The sequence below is a fragment of the Pseudophryne corroboree genome, chromosome 10 (assembly GCF_028390025.1).
Source record: "Pseudophryne corroboree isolate aPseCor3 chromosome 10, aPseCor3.hap2, whole genome shotgun sequence".
In the NCBI taxonomy this organism is placed as follows: domain Eukaryota; kingdom Metazoa; phylum Chordata; class Amphibia; order Anura; family Myobatrachidae; genus Pseudophryne; species Pseudophryne corroboree.
Genome location: NC_086453.1, coordinates 55,998,236 through 56,017,789, shown reverse-complemented (window position 1 = coordinate 56,017,789; position 19,554 = coordinate 55,998,236). Strand labels below are relative to the sequence as shown.

The 19,554-nt window shown below is 49.6% G+C and overlaps 1 protein-coding gene across 3 annotated transcripts in view; it reads right to left on the bottom strand.

Moving 5' to 3' along the window:
• The window catches only part of LOC134965976 (testicular acid phosphatase homolog), a 267,819-nt gene that overhangs the window by 50,546 nt on the left and 197,719 nt on the right, over positions 1–19,554 (bottom strand). For all 3 annotated transcript variants that reach the window (XM_063942421.1, XM_063942419.1, XM_063942420.1), the window contains 3 exons: positions 13,220–13,315; positions 11,210–11,342; positions 2,940–3,022 (listed from right to left, as the gene is read on the bottom strand). In XM_063942421.1, coding sequence (XP_063798491.1) covers positions 2,940–3,022; positions 11,210–11,342; positions 13,220–13,315 — 312 coding nt within the window. The remainder of the gene's footprint in view (positions 1–2,939; positions 3,023–11,209; positions 11,343–13,219; positions 13,316–19,554) is intronic.

Below are 19,554 nucleotides of genomic sequence, written 5' to 3'. Positions count from 1 at the left end.
TAAGATCTCTACGGCTGGCCATACACCTTACGCATATCTGTCCAGTTGTCTGGTTGGAATGAAAGTCTGGTAATGCATGGGAGCAAATGACAAACAACCATTTTCTCTCAAATCCTTTCGATCTCACCAACTTGAACCACCGGTTTTGTCTGATTGATTGGCATTTATTCCCATACAAGACAACATTTTCATTCCAGCCAGTCAACTAGTTGGGTGGTTGGGCAGATAATAGTAAAAGGTTATGGCTAGCTTTAAGAGGGCAATTATCATTGCTCGCATATTGAATGCCCCTTAGAATGTAAGCTCTCACGAGTAGGGCCCTCTTCCCTCATGTGCTTATCCTTTTCTTACTTTAATAATCCTCAACTGCCCAAATCCCGCAGTTTTTCGGCCACCTTGGAACTTATCTCTATGTCATTTACTGATGTAGTTATGCTTAGTTACCCTGTACTTGTCCTATATTGTCTTCAACTGTAAGTCACTGTTTTCCTGTTTTGATTATGTGCATATGTACTCTGTAATTGGGCGCTGCGGAACCCTTGTGGCGCCATATAAATAAAGGATAATAATAATAATCTGGGCAGGATCTTTGCAATCCTATTGGCTGGATGCATCATCCAGCACCTGCAGGGACAAGGGCCCAGAAAAGGAGCCCGTTCCTGCCATGTGCTGAGAGGGCTTCCGGGAGGTCTGCGCATTCATGGTCTGTTCAGACCACACTGTCCTGCGGCCACTTCCAGGGGAAGTGGGGACCCTCTTACCGACAAGGAATGCGATGTGTAGCCGATAGGCTACCGCCATATTCAGATGGTGGAAGCCACAGGGACCAATATTGGGAATGCATGGTTTTCCGGATATTGGTAAATTGGCCAGCATTGCCTCCCCCATAGAAAACTATGGGGGATGTAGCTGCCGGCGGCAATTGAGGGATCTGAGATACCTGCTGCAGTCCATCCATCTTACATCCAGGAGATCCATAATATTTGCAGCTAACCCCCCAAAACGGGTGTTTTCAGGGATATAGCCGCAAATATACTTTGATAAATGCACCCATAGTCTCAGGGGCGGATCCAGAAGAAAATGATAGGGGGGGCACCATGGAAGGGGCAAGTACATTTGCGTGCGGCTTCGGTGCATGTGAGGTGGCGCTTCTTATACAATGCCCACAGTTGTAGCCCTCATTATGCAATGTCCACTGTACTGGTAGTGCCCCTTATATAGACCCCATAGTAGTGGTGTCCTTTATGCAATGCCCGTATTGCTCCCAGTAGTAATGTTGCCTGTAGTAATGCCCCCAGTCATTATGCCCCCAGTGGTAATGCCCCTGCAGTTATGACCCCAGTAGTTTACCTCCCCCCTTTAGTTTAGCCTCCCAGTGGTAATGCCCCCACTAGTTTAGCCACCAGTAGTAATGCCCCCCTGTAGTTTGCCCCATTGTAGTTTAGCCCCTGTAGTTATGCCCCCCTTATAGTTTAGCCTCCAGTAGTAATGCCCCCAGTAGTTTGGCCCCTATAGTTATGCCCCCAGTAGTTTGGCCCCCCTGTAGTTTAGCCCCCAAGTAGTAATGCCCCTGTAGTTTAGCCCCCAAGTAGTAATGCCCCTGTAGTTTAGCCCCCAAGTAGTAATGCCCCTGTAGTTAAGCCGCCAGTAGTAATGCCCTCCTGTAGTATGCCCCCAGTAGTTACCACCTTTGTAGTTGGCCCCCAGTAATAATGTCCCCCAGTAGCTTGCCCCCAGTAGATGCCCCCCAGTAGTTTGCCCCCAGTAGATGTCCCCCAGTAATAATGTCCCCCAGTAGCTTTCCCCCAGTAGATGCCCCCCAGTAGTTTGCCCCCAGTAGATGTCCCCCAGTAATAATGTCCTCCAGTAGTTTGCCCCCAGTAGTAATGCCCCCTAGGACTTTGCCCCCAATAGATGACCCCCCAGTAGTAATGCCCCCAGTAGATACCCCCCCAGTAATAATGCCCCCAGTAGCTGCCCCCAATAGATGACCCCCCAGTAGTAATGCCCCAAGTAGATGCCCCTCAGTAATAATGCCCCCAGTAAAAATGTCCCCCATTAGGTGCCCCCAATAGATGACCCCCCAGTAGTAATGCCCCCTGTAAGTGCCCCCCAGTAGCTGCCCCCCCAGTAGTGATGCCCCCAGTTATAATGCCCCCAGTAGTAATCCCCCCCCCAGTAGTAATGCCCCTTGTTGATGCCCCCCCAGTAGTAATGTCCCCCTGTAGTTTTCCCCCAGGAGATGCCCCCGCTGCATTAAGGAAGAAAAAAACATAATACTTACCGAGCCCCGTTCCCGCGCCGCTGCAGTCCTCCTCCTGGCTGGCGTCCTCTCCTCAGTACTATGAGAGAGACGTCATGACTGACGTCTCTCCCATAGCGCACGGCGCAGTGACAGCGCCGGAAGCCGGAGCTCAGTACTGAGCTCCGGCTACGGTAGATGCTAGAATCAAGTGGGCTAAGGGACCTTTTCCGTAAGGGGGAGGAGTTATGACGCAAGGGGGAGGAGCTAGGCCAGCGGGATAGTTCCTCTACTATCCACGCCACCAACTATTACCTTTAGTAATTAGGTGGTGAGCGAAGCGAAGCGGAGCGGAGCGAGCCACCGTGCCCGAAGCGTGGCGAGCGTACTTTTCGGGTACCCTGTTCGCCCGTAGCTCCTCCCCCTGGTGACGTAGCTCCTCCCCTCAATACATCACAAGGTCCCTTCAGCCCCTCCGATATAGAACCAACCCTCCGGCTACCGCTGTGCAGGGAGACGGGCGCCCGCTGGTAACACAATCTCAGCGGGCGCCCGTCATCTCCCTGTGCGGCGCCGACGCCGCGGGGGGGACGGAGACTGGGGGAGGCCACAAATGACAGGGGGGGCACGGGCCCGAGTGCCCCCCCCCCTGGATCCGCCACTGCATAGTCTTATTGCAAGCCCTGACGGCACTTACAGCTGAGTACATCACCATTTTTAGTGGTGACGTTTTGCGAATGGCATCTGTGAAGTTCTGAATGACAGCTCCCACAAGAATCCCTAAGGGAAAAAATGAGAGTATAGATTAATCTGGAGTCTCAGCACAGAGGATCTCTCTAAAAAAATTCCAAACTTTTCATTTAAACCAGAGAATGAAATGCGCATGTTGTTCCATAAGTAAATATGTGATCTCTGACAGAAGCCACTGTTCATATATGAGGCTTATTGGTCAAATATAATTCCACTCAGGTATTTGTTATTGTATTTTGCTGTGACATAGAAGGGTCATGGATAAAGTACATGAGCTGACCACGCCCGACCACAGTGATTTGTGGACTGACCGTAACTGTCTCCATGTATTTGACCATACCTCCCAACATGACCCTCTCCAGGAGGGACACAATGCTCTGCTCCTGGACTTTTCTCTGAATTTATGATTGCTGGCACCTGTGTTGAACAGGTTACTGTATAACAAAGGTGTTTCAGCACAGGTGATGGCAATCATTGAGTAAGAAGGAAGTCCAGGAGCAGAGCATTCTGTCCCTCCTGGGGAGGGTCATGCTGGGAGGTATGATTTGACTGCAGTAAATATAAACAGCTGACAGAGTAAATTGCAGCAAGCATTGCTTCCAGTAGAATGCAGTGGTGGTAAATGTATTCATTATTTGGGAAATGCCACTTCTGTATACATCCCAGACATACAGATTAAAGCTGGGTACACACCAGTACTGTATGCAATTACCGGGCCAATGAGCCGCTTCAAACGCTCCTACAATGGTCGATCAGGAGGTCGCTTCTTATGAGCTGTTTAAAGAATGAGATGATCGACCAGTAGACACTGGGCTACAAAGATAATCGCTCTGAGGCCAAATTGCAGTGATCTTCACTGGCGTGGACGCACTAAAGGTAACTTAACACTCATTGGGGCAGATGTACCTGGAGAAGTGATAAAGCAGTGATAAGTGGAAGGTGATAACAAACCAGCCAATTAGGTCCTAACTGTCATTTTTCAAACCCATAATGATTGGCTGGTGCGTTATCACTTTCCACTTATCACTTCTCCAGGCTTAATACATTTGCCCCTTTGTTTGACTTCCCTTTCCCTCCTATCCAACAGAATTGTGACCAATATCACAATATCACCAATATCACAAGTCAAATAATTAGCGCCACCTGTGAATTTTTTCTCTCAGCGAGTAATGAACACACCTGTGCACTTACCAGGAGATCTGGAAAACATGCACTGTTATGGGTTCCCAAATACTGGACTTGGAAAACACTGGCATGTAGTGATCGTAATGGAGTCCACAGACAAATAAATAGATGAATTTAGCACATCTACGATCAGTTACTCTGAAATGCGGGGGGACACCCAGCACAGGGATAGTCCGCCCCGCATGTCAGGCCCTACCCCCTTGCAAGGGTGCATAAGCATTGCACGGCGGCAAGTTTTTGCACCCGCTGAGTAGCTCCCTGCCTGCGCGGCCTAGCTGCTCTGGCAGTTAGCTACCTGCCACATCCCAGTCGCCCCCGCAACGGTCCAAACATGCCTGCGTTGTCCAGACCGCACCCCGCCAATGGCGTTCTAACGCCATTGGCACGCCCCCTCCCGCTCCGTGACCGCCTCTGCCTGTCAATCAGGCAGAGACAATCACAGCCCTGAGATGCTGTTAGCATCTCACTGGGCCTCCCGGGGTGCGCAAAGGGCTTCAGACTGCGATCGCTCAGTCTGAATTACCCCCAGTGTTTGCTCACATTGAACAAACTGGTCAAGTAAAATGAGAAGTGTCAGCTTTAGATCACTCTCTATTCCCTGAAATTGGCGTTATCTAGATGTTGGGAACCGCATGTGGCAAAGCAAACTTTGAAAACGTCTTGCACTTGAAGGCATATTAAACCAAAGACATTTCAATAAATAGCTGAACACTGTATTATCGCATGAGTTATCAACTCTGGTACTCAAGAATCACAGTTTCTGCAGCGGGGTACACTGGTATTCCACAGGGAATAACATCGGGGTGTAGAGTTGGATCTTGATACGAGGCACCAACAGGCTAAAGCTTTGACTGTTCCCAGGATGCACTCTCCCCGTCTCCAGGCACTGGAGCTCAGTTTGTAAGTTGGTGCCTGCAGTGCAGGTCACTAGCAGGTGGGGCTGCGCTAGGCAGCCCTGAAAAGAGCTTTTAAAGAAGACCTCAAGGACCGCAGCACTGTTTATGTCATTCTGACATGCTGTGCTGCGGCTCCATCACCTCCCTCAGCAGCGCTGCATACTCCCGTGGCCTGGTTCCCGGGTACTTGCAGCGGAAGCGCACCGGACTTCAGGCACACCGATGACACTCTCCTGGATCGCATGGCTGCACTTCAGGGAGGAGGTAAGAGGGTCCCCCAGGTGGGACTGGCTGGTAAATCGCGGTCCGGTGGCGGTCCCAGGAGACGGACCACACCACTGGCGTGGACACTGTACTGCACAGGGACCCCACTATATCCACCAGGGCAGGGAGCACAGGTCGGATTTACTAAAATCCGTTTGCAATAGGCTCCACAGTACCTGGTGGTGAAGTCCAGCAGAGGGGATAAGGCGCTGACCTGTAGCCCCTCCCCCAGCTCCGGGCGCCATCTACTGCTGGTGTTCCCGCCCTGGAGCTGCATTTCTCTCTCCCTAACTCCCTGACTGAGATTTTGGCGCCATGTTCACTACTAGCTGGGCTGATCTCCGGGACTGCTGGGCTCTGTCTCCTCTGTAAAGCCGCCTGCCTCATCAGCGCTGTAATTTTACAGGCACTTACGTATTCTACATGTCATTTTAGACAGTGTTAGTTAAGAACAAGTGCACTACTACTTGAATATTTAGTACAAGTATTCTGTGATATACATCCAGTATCTACTGTGCATTGTTATATCTATATACATACATATTTATATGTAGTTTTACTAGTCCAGTGCAGTTTTATTGTTTATATGTAATAACTTCTGCATTGTACCTGTGACTGAGTGTGCCTGTAGCTGCTGTGTGGATTTCATCTCCTGTATCACAATTGCTATCACTATATTCTGTAACCTGGGGGGCTAGGTGCGCCAGGATCTCATATATATATATATATATATATAGTGCTATACAGTATATACTGTTTTTTGTATTTTTACTGTGGATTTCAGTCACCTCATACCGCTTAAATCCTCTGTTTTTGCTTTGTATTTACTGTCACATAACACAGTGGGTTATTTGCAGGTATTGTGTTTGTCTGGCTATAATGTACTGTTACGCTCTAAGGCTACATTCCCTATAATGTCTGCCACACAGGGCGGGAAATCCGCAGACGCTTCTGCATCCTGCAGTGCCGTCACCACGGATTTACCGGTGGGGGAAGTGTTAACTGCTGGTTCAGGCGCTGGGTGCCATATATCTCCTAGTACACCTGCAGCACCTGTGGCCAATCAGGACCCACCTTGGGCAGCGTTTTCAAGTATGCTGACTACACTTGTAACACATCTTATGCCCCCTGTGGGACTTCCTGTGCCATTACAGCCACATTTTGTCCTTGTAGTTAATCCGCCCTGGCCGGATACGCTGTCTACCCAATTACAACAATGAAATCAATCCTTGGTTAGACAAAAGTCTACCCCACGCCCATCTGGGGCCAAGGTGTCATCTAAACGGGCCATTTCTTCCTCACAATCCACTAATATGTTGGATAATTCTTCCGATGAGGATGGGGAATATACTGATCCATCAGACACTGATACAGTTGCTTCTGATGAGGATTCTCCAACACAGGTTGATGTTCCTGAACTAGCGGAGGCTATCAAGCTGATTCTCCAGATTGATGATGAGATCAAGCCCACTACTGCTACTTCTAAGATGCCTGACAAGTTCAAACGTCAGAAGGTTACTAAAGTAGTTTTACCACATTCTGACCTTTTAATTGACATATGTCAGGAATCCTGGTCGTCTCCAAGAAAGAAGTTTTCCCTGTCTAAAAAGATGCTAGTTCGTTATCCTATCCCTGCGGAGTTGAGTAACAAGTGGGAAACTCCACCGCCGGTGGACTCTCATGTCGCCCGTCTCGTGGTGTCCTCTACTCTGCCTGTCACCACTGTCACCTCACTGAAGGAACCGACGGATAAGTGTGTGGAGGGATGCCTGAAGTCTATTTACTCTCTTACTGGCGCGGTACATAGACCCACTATGGCAGCCTCCTGGGCTGCGAAAGGAATTGAAGCATGGGTTCAGGCAATTGAGGATGAGCTGCCTTAGGATTTTTCTGACACTGCCAGACAATATCTGTCCTATATTACCACAGCCTACTACTATATTCAGGAAGAGAACTCTGATGCAGGCGTAATGGCGTACAAAGCGTCTACTACGTCTATCCTGGCTCGCTGGATTCTGTGGCTGAGGTCCTGGAAGGTGGACCTGGACTCCTTAAAGACCTTGGAGGTGCTCCCTTTTAAGGGAGACATATTATTCGGGGATAATCTGAACAAGATTGTGACTGACTTGGTGACTGTCAAGACTGCGTTTTTCCCAAGTACCAATCCTTCTGCTCCGAAGGCTAAAAGTACTACTTTCCGTTCCTTTCGACCTTCAGGGAAAGGAAAAGGTCAGGCATACCCGAGACAGGCTCGTGCTTCCAAGACCACTAATCCCAAATCTAAACAATCTTGGGCCGCCCGTCAGCCTGCTTCCAAACAAGACAAGCCTGCTGCATGACGGGGCAGGCCTCCCCGTGGGGGACCCCAGGGTGGGAGGCCGACTTCTGCAGTTCGCCCAGGCCTGGTTAAGGACCACTTCGGATGCCTGGGTGCAGTAAGTTGTCTCTCACGGGTATGCAATCTCTTTCAAGAGACGTCCCCATTGCTAGTTTTGCATGACGGTTATCCCTTCGGATCCGTTAAAAGTGCAAGCTCTAAACTTGGTTGTACGATCCCTCCTGGACACAGGAGTGGTAGTGCCTGTAACTTTGTCTCAGAGAGGCAGGGGTTACTAATCGACCCTGTTTCTAGTTCCGAAACCAAATGGGTCCTACTCAACCTCAGATCTTTGAACAAATTTGTGAGATTATCCAAATTCTGTATGAAAACTCTGCGCTCTATTGTGCTGGCCATTGAACCCAAAGACTATATGGTATCCCTGGAAATACAGGATGCTTACCTACACATACCTATTGCCATCTCACATCAGCAATATCTGCGGTTTGCTATTGGCAATGGCAACCTACATTATCAATTCCAGGCCTTGCATATTGGATTGACCACTGCCCCTCGGATCTTCACCAAGGTCATGGCTGTAATGACGGCCCTTCTTCGCCGTCAGGGAATCAGGATCCTGCCGTATCTGGACGACTTGCTGATCCTGGAGAACTCCCAAGAGGTTCTCCTCCATCATCTGGAACTGACGGTCCAATTCCTACAAGCCCACGGGTGGCTCATCAACTGGAAGAAGTCCTCACTGGTCCCTGCTCGGAGCACGGTGCACCTGGGTGCACTGTTGGACACACAAAACCAGAGATTGTTTTTGTCTCCAGAGAAAGTCCTGAAGCTTCAGGACAGGATCAGATACTTCCTCTCTCACCCAAGAGTGTCGATACACTCGGCGATGTAAGTACTAGGCCTCATGGTGTCGGCTTTCGACATGGTAGATTACGCTCAAATTCATTCTCACCCTCTGCAGAGGTTAATCCTTTCCAAGTTGGACGGCCTGCCTCATCGGATCAGGTCTCAAATTATGTCCTTGACTCCGGAGGTTTGTCTGTCACTGAGCTGGTGGCTACAGGTCCAACAGTTGAGCAGGGGCCGTCCCTTCTGGATTTCTAACTGAGTCCTCCTAACGACAGATGCCAGTCTGTGGGGTTGGGGCTCAGTGTTGGAGCAACACTCTCTACAGGGTCGGTGGACCAGGGAGGAATCTCTCCTCCCGATAAACATTCTGGAATTGTGGGCAGTGTTCAATGCGTTGACACTGGCCCTGCCTCTAGTACAGAACAGGCCTGTTCAAGTACAATCAAACAACGCCACCATGGTGGCATACATAAATCATCAAGGCGGCACTCAGAGCTGCATGGCAATGATGGAAGTGTCAAAAATTCTCCGTTGGGCGGAACGCCATCTGCCAGCGATATCGGCAGTGTTCATTCCCTGAGTCCTCAACTGGGAAGCGGACTTCCTCAGTCGTCAGGACGTTCACGCCGGAGAGTGGAGTCTTCATCCGGAAGTCTTTCAACTCCTAGTGGACAAGTGGGGCCTACCAGATGTAGACCTGATGGCGTCTCGACACAATCACATGGTTCCGGTCTTCGGATCAAGGACAAGGGATCCTCAAGCAGTGTTCGCGGACACATTGGCAATTCCATGGAATTTTTGGCTGCCATACATGTTCCCTCCAGTGTCACTCCTGCCCAGGGTACTGCGGAAGTTCAAGCAAGAAAGAGGAATACTACTTCTGATCGCTCCAGCATCTCCCAGACAGCATTGGTTCTCAGAACTGCAGGGTCTCTTGATAGAGCGTCCTCTTCTACTTCCTCAACACCCAGACCTCCTCGTTCAGGGCCCTTGTGTCTATCCGGATCTGGCCAGACTGGCTTTGACGGCGCGGCTCTTGAAGCTTCACTCCTTAGAACCAAGGGAATCTCAGAGGCGGTTATTCAAACTATGTTGAAAGCCCTTCTGCATTGATTTATCATAGGGTCTGGAATTCTTACTTCACCTGGTGTGCTGGTAGGAAGTATGATGTATATACTTTCAAAACTTCCAGACTTTTGGCTTCTCTGCAACAAGGCCTGGACTTAGGCCTTCGTCTGGCCTCCCTCAAGGTTCATATTTCTGCCTTGTCGGTGTGGTTTCAGAGGAAAATTGCGTCTCTTCCTGATGTTCATACTTTTACTCAGGGTGTTTTATGGTTTCAACCTCCCTATGTCCATCCTGTGGCTCCGTGGGATTTGTAGTTTGTTTTGAATGCCCTACAAGAGTCTCCATTTGAACCTCTTGAGTCTATGGACCTTAAATGCCTTACGCTTAAGGTCGTTTTTCTGTTGGCTATTGCCTCTGCTAGGAGGGTGTCGGACTTAGGCACTTTGTCCTGTCGTCCACCCTCTCTGATTTTTCACCGTGACCGGGCAGTTCTTAGAACTCACCTCGGTTATCTCCCTAAGGTGGTGTCATCTTTCCATCCTAACCAAGAGATTGTGGTTTCCGGATTTTATCTCCTCTGGTTTGTCTTCCAAAGAGCAGTCTTTGGATGTGGTACGGGCTCTCCACATTTATGTGGCGAGGACTGCCTCTATCAGGAGGTCAGATACCCTTTTTGTGCTTTTTGGTTTTCACAAACGTGGCTGGCCTGCAAATAAGTAAACCTAGGCCAGATGGATTACAATGGTGATTGCACAAGCCTATGCGCAGGCTGGACTCCCAGCTCCTGCTGCTGCTATCAAAGCCCATTCTACTCGGTCTGTTGGACCATCTTGGGCAGCTGCGCCGTGGCGCATCCGCTGAACAATTGTGCAAGGCGGCTACGTGGTCCTCAGTGAACACTTTCCTTAGGTTCTATGCCTTTGATACTTCCACCTCCCAGGATGCTTCCTTTGGACGCCGGGTTCTTGTATCCACTACAGTGCGTCCCCTGCCATGAGGAACTGCTTTAGGACATCCCCAATGTTATTCCCTGTGGAATACCAGTGTACCCCGCTGCAGAAAAGGAGATTTATGGTAGACTTACCATAGTTAAATCTTTTTCTGCGAGGTACACTGGATTCCACAGGGCACCCACGCTGACACACTTAGCTTCTTTGGGTTTATATGGCATTAGCCGCTAGTCCCTACTCCTGTCGTGAGAATGTAGGTCTATGTGACTAACATCTACCGTCTCTTTTACCTGCTACTGCATTGGACTGGTTAACAAAACTGAGCTCCAGTGCCTGGAGGTGGGGCTATAGAATTAGTGCAATGCATCCTGGGAACAGTCAAAGCTTTAGCCTGTTGGTGCCTCGGATCAAGATCCAACTCTACACCCCGATGTTATTCCCTGCGGAAACCAGTGTACCTCGCAGAAAGAGATTTAACTATGGTAAGTCTACCATAAATCTCCTTTTCTGGACTTGAACTATCAAAACATGACCTGCTGTAATAACTTGAGGGTAGAGGTTGGGAACCAGTGCATTACTGAATCTGTGTGTCTTTATTGGCTACTAAGAGATCAGGTATAAATAAAGCGTGGTTATGTTGGAGGATAGCTGAGATAAGGACACCCACCTCCGGTCAGCCGGGCCTTCTCTTTAGGCCTGTAGCGTCCCATATGAGTTTCGATGCTGAAAGCGGTCATCTCTTGCAAAGTTCTCAGCACGTCTGGTGTAGCCCAGGCAGGTAGGCTCAGGTTGTGCGAGCTCTGCAGCCAGGACAGATTTACACAACGTTATAACTGAACAACATAAAAGGCCTAATAGTAACTAATATGGGTTGGGATGTCGGCGTCTGGAATCCCGGCGGTCAGCATACTGACACCGGAATCCCGGACGCTAGAATGCGGCAAACGGACAAGCACAACAAAGCCCCTTGTGGGCTCGCCGCGCTCGCCACAGCCTCTATTCCCACTCTATTGGTGTCGTGGACACCCACGAGGGGGAATAGCTTCTGTTAGCCGGGATTCCGGCTGGTGCCATTGTCAGTGGTCGGGATTCCGGCTGCCGGCAGCATAACTACATCCCACTAATTATTACATGTAAGGGAGACAGAGCAGGATATGTGGATTATTACAGTAGAATAGCAGAGTGGCAGGCTCTCCTCTGTATACAGTAGTTGCCTAGTCTTGTAGACTGTATAGCTTATGCCAGTATTAGGGTAAGACCTTACCCCCCAACAGAGCAGGCAATTTTCCTGCAAAGCACGTACCTGTTGTAAAGTGCGGGTGACTTGCTGGTGTTTGAGGGCCTGAATAAGAGATGTACGCAATACAATGTAGCTAAGTGATTATCAGTCGAATGCGTATTATGACACAATCACACTGCGCATATGCAGCAATACATTAGCGACAGTGGCTGGAGACCAGCTTTATTAGCAAATTGATTGGCAAGGAGGGACGTAATGGGGAATGGCTGCACAAATGCATATTTTTGGAGCATATTAAGAGAGGGGAATGCCGTGTGCAGTCTCCAACTAAGGCCCCCTCGTCTTTCTCACCGGCACCCGGGCACTAGTAGACTACTGTGCATGTACAAGACTCCAGGAAAATGGAACGGTGGCCATTTTCTCTGCGTTTTTCCCTCTACTGCACAAATGCAAAACTCTGGGAAGATGGCAGCCATGCCATTTCCGGTGATTTTGCAGGGTTGCCGTAGCACCGCTGGATAGGTGAGAAAATGGGTGCTGCGTGCACCCGTTATAGATGAGCACTGGCGCGAACACAGAGTTGAGATCTGCAACTGATGCTGCGTATTTGTAGGCACTTGCTTGGATTTGCGAAGTCGCCTTTGGAAGTCTCAATACAAATTCCTGCGGCTGAGGCATTTGGATATTGTCACACAGTATCTGTATACTGGACCACAGCTGCGAATGCATTAACATACAACTATGGATCAGGCCAAAATATATGGGGAGACGGATGAAACATGAATGGAGAAATTGCCCATATTATCCAACCAGCTTTTAGCTATCATTTTATTGAATTAACTTGATAAATGCTACCTAGAAGCTGATTGGTTGTCACCAGTGGTGGCTCAAGAGGTGTGGCTGTAGCACAGTCCAAAATTCAAATGGAGCCACACCAACTGCCAGTGAGTCCTGGCCGTGATGTTTGGCAGCGTTTGGAGTGGCAGTTGGTGCGGCTCCCCTATTTGAATTTTGAACTGTGCTGCAGACCCACCTCTAAAGCCACCACAGTTGGTTGCTATGGGCAACATCTCCACTCTTTAGAAGGTTTGAAGCATCCCCCACACTGTGTTTTACCCCAATGCTCTTGGACAAAACTATTCTTAAAATAATTTTGTTTTAATACCCTTGATTTGTGTGTGATTGATGCACTGTGGAATAAATGTGACTGTGGAAGGGAGAGCACTGTACACGTGTATCCAGGCTGACTATCTGCACACAGAGGCGTCCTCCTATTTACTGTAGGTGTGCTTAGCCTTCATTAATGGTCATACAGGTTCATGACAGAACGCCTCTAAAAATGAGTCTACTCAAAGTCTGGCACAATAGGTCACTCTTGCCATTCGGACAACACACAACTACTGCAACCCATTTTCATCCACCCCTCACCCTACTCACCTGACAGAAAAGGGTGTCGTAAACTTTCCACACCTGGTGAGGGATGATGCGTTCTGCACTGTAGCCTGTGTAGTTTGCTATGCGCTCAGTAAAGTCCTGATACAAAGCAGGTTATAAAGAGAGTATCAAACAAGTTAGGGAATAGTAAATATATATAGAGAGACAGACAGAGACACCAGTGTGGAGCAGGAGAGGGATTTGTTGAGGGAGTGGGGGTCAGTACATAGGGTGATTGGGTGAAATCAGGACTGGCCGGACTCCGGAACGCAAGACCAGACCGGTTCCCTGCAGTGACCGGTTGCTGTGGAGCTCTCTGTGCATGTTCCCATGTATATGACAGCTGTCACACAGCAGATGGTGCAGGGAGACATTACAGCCTCCTTCTGACGCACAGCTGCTGCACTAGGGCAGAGGGACTGGGTACAGCACGGCCGGAATACCAAACCGGACCGGCTCCCTGCAGTGACCGGTTGCTGTGGAGCTCTCTGTGCATGTTCCCATGTATATGACAGCTGTCACACAGCAGATGGTGCAGGGAGACATTACAGCCTCCTTCTGACGCACAGCTGCTGCACTAGGGCAGAGGGACTGGGTACAGCACGGCCGGAATACCAAACCGGACCGGCTCCCTGCAGTGACCGGTTGCTGTGGAGCTCTCTGTGCATGTTCCCATGTATATGACAGCTGTCACACAGCAGATGGTGCAGGGAGACATTACAGCCTCCTTCTGACGCACAGCTGCTGCACTAGGGCAGAGGGACTGGGTACAGCCTGGCCGGAATACCAAACCGGACCGGCTCCCTGCAGTGACCGGTTGCTGTGGAGCTCTCTGTGTGCATCCCTATGTCTGTGACGGCTGTCACACAGCAAACGGAGCAGGGAGACAGAGCGGCAGAGATCGCTGCAGGGAGCTGGTCTAGAATTCCTGAGTCCGGACCGTTCAGGGTTTCACCCTATACCACATACAGATTATTTGTCTTGCGGGTTGACCCTGTTAGAGTGATTTTTCAGTTGGTTTCAGTATAAATTGAAGTAATATGTTGCCACAATTACCGACATTTTATTGTCAAACCTTGGAGAGAAAGTACTAACCAATCAGCTTCTCACTGTCATTTTGTGTTTGAAAATGACAGGAGTTGGTTGGTTGGTACGTTATCTCTCTCCAAGCTTTGATAAATCTCCCCCATAGACCTTCAACAAATGTGACAGAGCTGCAATCTGACCCATGTTTCTTCATGTTATCTCATTGTTCCTATGACCTCTCTATGGGGGTCATTCCGAGTTGTTTGCTCGTTATTTTTTTCATGCAACGGAGCGATTAGTCGCTAATGCGCATGCGCAATGTCCGCAGTGCGACTGCGCCAAGTAAATTTGCTATGCAGTTAGGTATTTTACTCACGGCATTACAAGGTTTTTTCTTCGTTCTGGTGATCGGAATGTGATTGACAGGAAGTGGGTGTTTCTGGGCGGAAACTGGCCGTTTTATGGGTGTGTGCGAAAAAACGCTACAGTTTCTGGGAAAAACGCGGGAGTGGCTGGAGAAACGGAGGAGTGTCTGTCCGAACGCTGGGAGTGTTTGTGACGTCAAACCAGGAACGAAACTGACTGAACTGATCACAGATGCCGAGTAAGTCTGGAGCTACTCAGAAACTGCTAAGAAGTGTCTATTCGCAATTCTGCTAATCTTTCGTTAGCAATTTTGATAAGCTAAGATTCACTCCCAGTAGGCGGCGGCTTAGCGTGTGCAAAGCTGCTAAAAGCAGCTTGCGAGCGAACAACTCGGAATGACCCCCTATGTGCCTCACAGCAAATATAATTGTTCACTTTCATTTCTTAACTAATTTCTCGGTTGATTTTAGACAAATTGCGTATAATATATGCTGGTGGAAGGGGCCATAGAGGTTGGCATCAACAAAAATTGGGGAAGGGTCAAGAAGATATCTCTGGACCTTTATATACTGGTCATAGTTCCCCTTTAAGCCTTGGAATCAGGGTCGAATTGGCCCACAGGGGAACAGGGGAAACCACCGGTAGGCCCCACTTCCTGTGGGCCCTCCTCCTCCTCTAGGGATCAGGTTCCAGACTTTGTCCAGGTGCACTTGAATTATGCATTATACATATGTTACATTATACTTCACAAGAATATGGTTTATTATATATTTACCATTGGGCACAGAAAATGTACTCTTTAATGGTTAGCCAAACCTCTGTGGTGGCTGGCCAAGCGGCGCGTGCGTCCCAGGGAAAGTGGGCGTGGCTTCAGCTTCATATTGTTAGACTATAAATAAATCTATTTTCACACCCCCTCTACGCACACAATTAGCAGCCTACACATAACAGCCACAGTAGTGTTCCTTACACACAATGGGGGTCATTCCGAGTTGTTCGCTCGCAAGCTGCTTTTAGCAGCATTGCACACGCTAAGCCGCCGCCTACTGGGAGTGAATCTTAGCTTATCAAAATTGCGAACGAAAGATTAGCAAAATAGCGAATAGACACTTCTTAGCAGTTTCTGAGTAGCTCCACACTTACTCGGCATCTGCGATCAGTTCAGTGCTTGTCGTTCCTGGTTTGACGTCACAAACGCACCCAGCGTTCGACCAGACACTCCTCCGTTTCTCCAGGCACTCCCGCGTTTTTCCCAGAAACTGTAGCGTTTTTTCGCACACACCCATAAAACGGCCTGTTTCCGCCCAGAAACACCCACTTCCTGTCAATCACATTACGATCACCAGAACGAAGAAAAAACCTTGTAATGCCGTGAGTAAAATACCTAACGGCATAGCAAATTTACTTGGCGCAGTCGCACTGCGGACATTGCGCATGCGCATTAGCGACTAATCGCTCCGTTGCGAGAAAAAAATACAGAGCGACCAACTCGGAATGACCCCCGTCTCCAGTATAGTGTCAGATACACAAAATGTCTTCAGTATAGTGCCAGCTACACATAATGTCTACAGTAGTGCAGTGCCAGATAGACATGACATGCCCCGCTGCAGTGCCAGCTACACATAACATGCCCCCCAGCCGTGCCAACTACACATGACATGCCCCCCAGCAGTGCCAGCTACACATAACATTCCCACCATCAGTGCCAGCTACACATGACATGCCCACCATCAGTGCCAGCTACACGACATGCCCCCCCATTAGTGCCAGCTACACATGACATGCCCCCCAGCAGTGCCAGCTACACATGACATGCCCCCCAGCAGTGCCAGCTACACATGACATGCCCCCCAGCAGTGCCAGCTACACATGACATGCCTCCCAGCAGTGCCAGCTACACATGACATGCCCCCCAGCAGTGCCAGCTACACAAAATATGCCCCCCAGCAGTGCCAGCTACACATGATAGTGTTCACTTTTTAGGGCAGGGTGCTGATCACAGGGAGGGCACATTTTTAAGTTAGGAGGTCAAAATTATGTACATAATGTAATGCTTGGTGCTCATCTACCTACATGGTAAAGCATGGACATTGCGCGCGAAGCAAAAATTTAGGAGCGTTGCTTCGTGGGGAAGGTGCGTGGCCACATAATAGTGGCAATTTCGCATTACACCACACAGTAGTGCAGTTAATACACATTGCACCAGGTAGAACCTCCTATACACTTTGCGCCAGGCAGAGCACGTTAGACACATTGCCTAGCCACAGACGCCTAGCGGGAACACTACATGATATGCCCCCAGCAGTGCCATCAACACATGACATGCTCCCCAGCAGTGCCATATACATAAATAGCCACACAGTGCCAGATATGTCCCCACAGTGCCAGATACAGAAATGCCCCCACAGTGCCAGATAAAGAAATGCCCCCACAGTGCCAGAAATGCCGCCACAATGCCAGATACATAAATGCCCCCACAGTTCCAGATACATAAATGCCCCCACAGTGCCAGATACATAAATGCCCCCACAGTGCCAGATACATAAATGCCCCCACAGTGCCAGATACATAAATGCCCCCACAGTGCCAGATATGCCCCCACAGTGCCAGATACATAAATGCCCCCACAGTGCCAGATACATAAATGCCCCCACAGTGCAGATATGCCCCCACAGTGCCAGATAAATGCCCACACAGTGCAGATATGACCCCACAGTGCCAGATACATAAATGCCCCCACAGTGCCAGATACATAAATGCCCCCACAGTTCCAGATACATAAATGCCCCCACAGTGCCACATACATAAATGCCCCCACAGTGCCACATCCATAAATGCCCCCACAGTGCCACATCCATAAATGCCCCCACAGTGCCACATCCATAAATGCCCCCACAGTGCCACATCCATAAATGCCCCCACAGTGCCAGATACATAAATGCCCCCACAGTGCCAGATATGCTCCCACAGTGCCAGATACATAAATGCCCCCACAGTGCAGATATGCCCCCACAGTGCCAGATAAATGCCCCCACAGTGCAGATATGACCCCACAGTGCCAGATACATAAATGCCCCCACAGTGCCACATACATAAATGCCCACAGTGCCACATACATAAATGCCCCCACAGTGCCAGATACATAAATGCCCCCACAGTGCCAGATATGCCCCCACAGTGCCAGATACATAAATGTCCCCACAGTGCCAGATACATAAATGCCCCCACAGTGCCAGATACATAAATGCCCCCACAGTGCCACATCCATAAATGCCCCCACAGTGCCACATCCATAAATGCCCCCACAGTGCCACATCCATAAATGCCCCAACAGTGCCACATCCATAAATGCCCCCACAGTGCCAGATAAATGCCCCCACAGTGCCAGATATGCCCCTACAGTGCCAGATATGCCCCCACAGTGCCAGATACAGAAATGCCCCCACAGTGCAGATATGCCCCCACAGTGCCAGATAAATGACCCCACAGTGCCAGATACATAAATGCCCCCACAGTTCCAGATACATAAATGCCCCCACAGTTCCAGATACATAAATGCCCCCACAGTGCCAGATACATAAATGCCCCCACAGTGCCAGATACATAAATGCCCCCACAGTGCCAGATATGCCCCCACAGTGCCAGATACATAAATGCCCCCACAGTGCCAGATACATAAATGCTCCCACAGTGCAGATATGCCCCCACAGTGCCAGATAAATGCCCACACAGTGCAGATATGACCCCACAGTGCCAGATACATAAATGCCCCCACAGTGCCAGATACATAAATGCCCCCACAGTTCCAGATACAGAAATGCCCCCACAGTGCCACATCCATAAATGCCCCCACAGTGCCACATCCATAAATGCCCCCACAGTGCCACATCCATAAATGCCCCCACAGTGCCACATCCATAAATGCCCCCACAGTGCCAGATACATAAATGCCCCCACAGTGCCAGATACATAAATGTCCCGACAGTGCCAGATACATAAATGCCCCCACAGTGCCACATCCATAAATGCCCCCACAGTGCCACATCCATAAATGCCCCCACAGTGCCACATCCATAAATGTCCCCACAGTGCCACATCCATAAATGCCCCCACAGTCCCACAGACATAAATGCCCCTACAGTGCCACAGACATAAATGCCCCTACAGTGCCACATACATAAATGCCCCCACAGTGCCAGATAAATGCCCACACAGTGCCAGATAAATGCCCCCACAGTGCCAGATATGCCCCTACAGTGCCAGATATGCCCCTACAGTGCCAGATACATAAATGCCCCCACAGTGCAGATATGCCCCCACAGTGCCAGATAAATGCCCCCCACAGTGCAGATATGACCCCACAGTGCCAGATACATAAATGCCCCCACAGTTCCAGATACATAAATGCCCCCACAGTGCCAGATACATAAATGCCCCCACAGTGCCAGATACATAAATGACCCCACAGTGCCAGATACATAAATGCCCCCACAGTGCCAGATACATAAATGCCCCCACAGTGCAGATATGCCCCCACAGTGCCAGATAAATGCCCACACAGTGCAGATATGACCCCACAGTGCCAGATACATAAATGCCCCCACAGTGCCAGATACATAAATGCCCCCACAGTTCCAGATACATAAATGCCCCCACAGTGCCACATACATAAATGCCCCCACAGTGCCACATCCATAAATGCCCCCACAGTGCCACATCCATAAATGCCCCCACAGTGCCACATCCATAAATGCCCCCACAGTGCCACATCCATAAATGCCCCCACAGTGCCACATCCATAAATGCCCCCACAGTGCCAGATAAATGCCCCTACAGTGCCAGATATGCCCCTACAGTGCCAAATATGCCCCCACAGTGCCAGATACATAAATGCCCCCACAGTGCAGATATGCCCCCACAGTGCCAGATAAATGCCCCCACAGTGC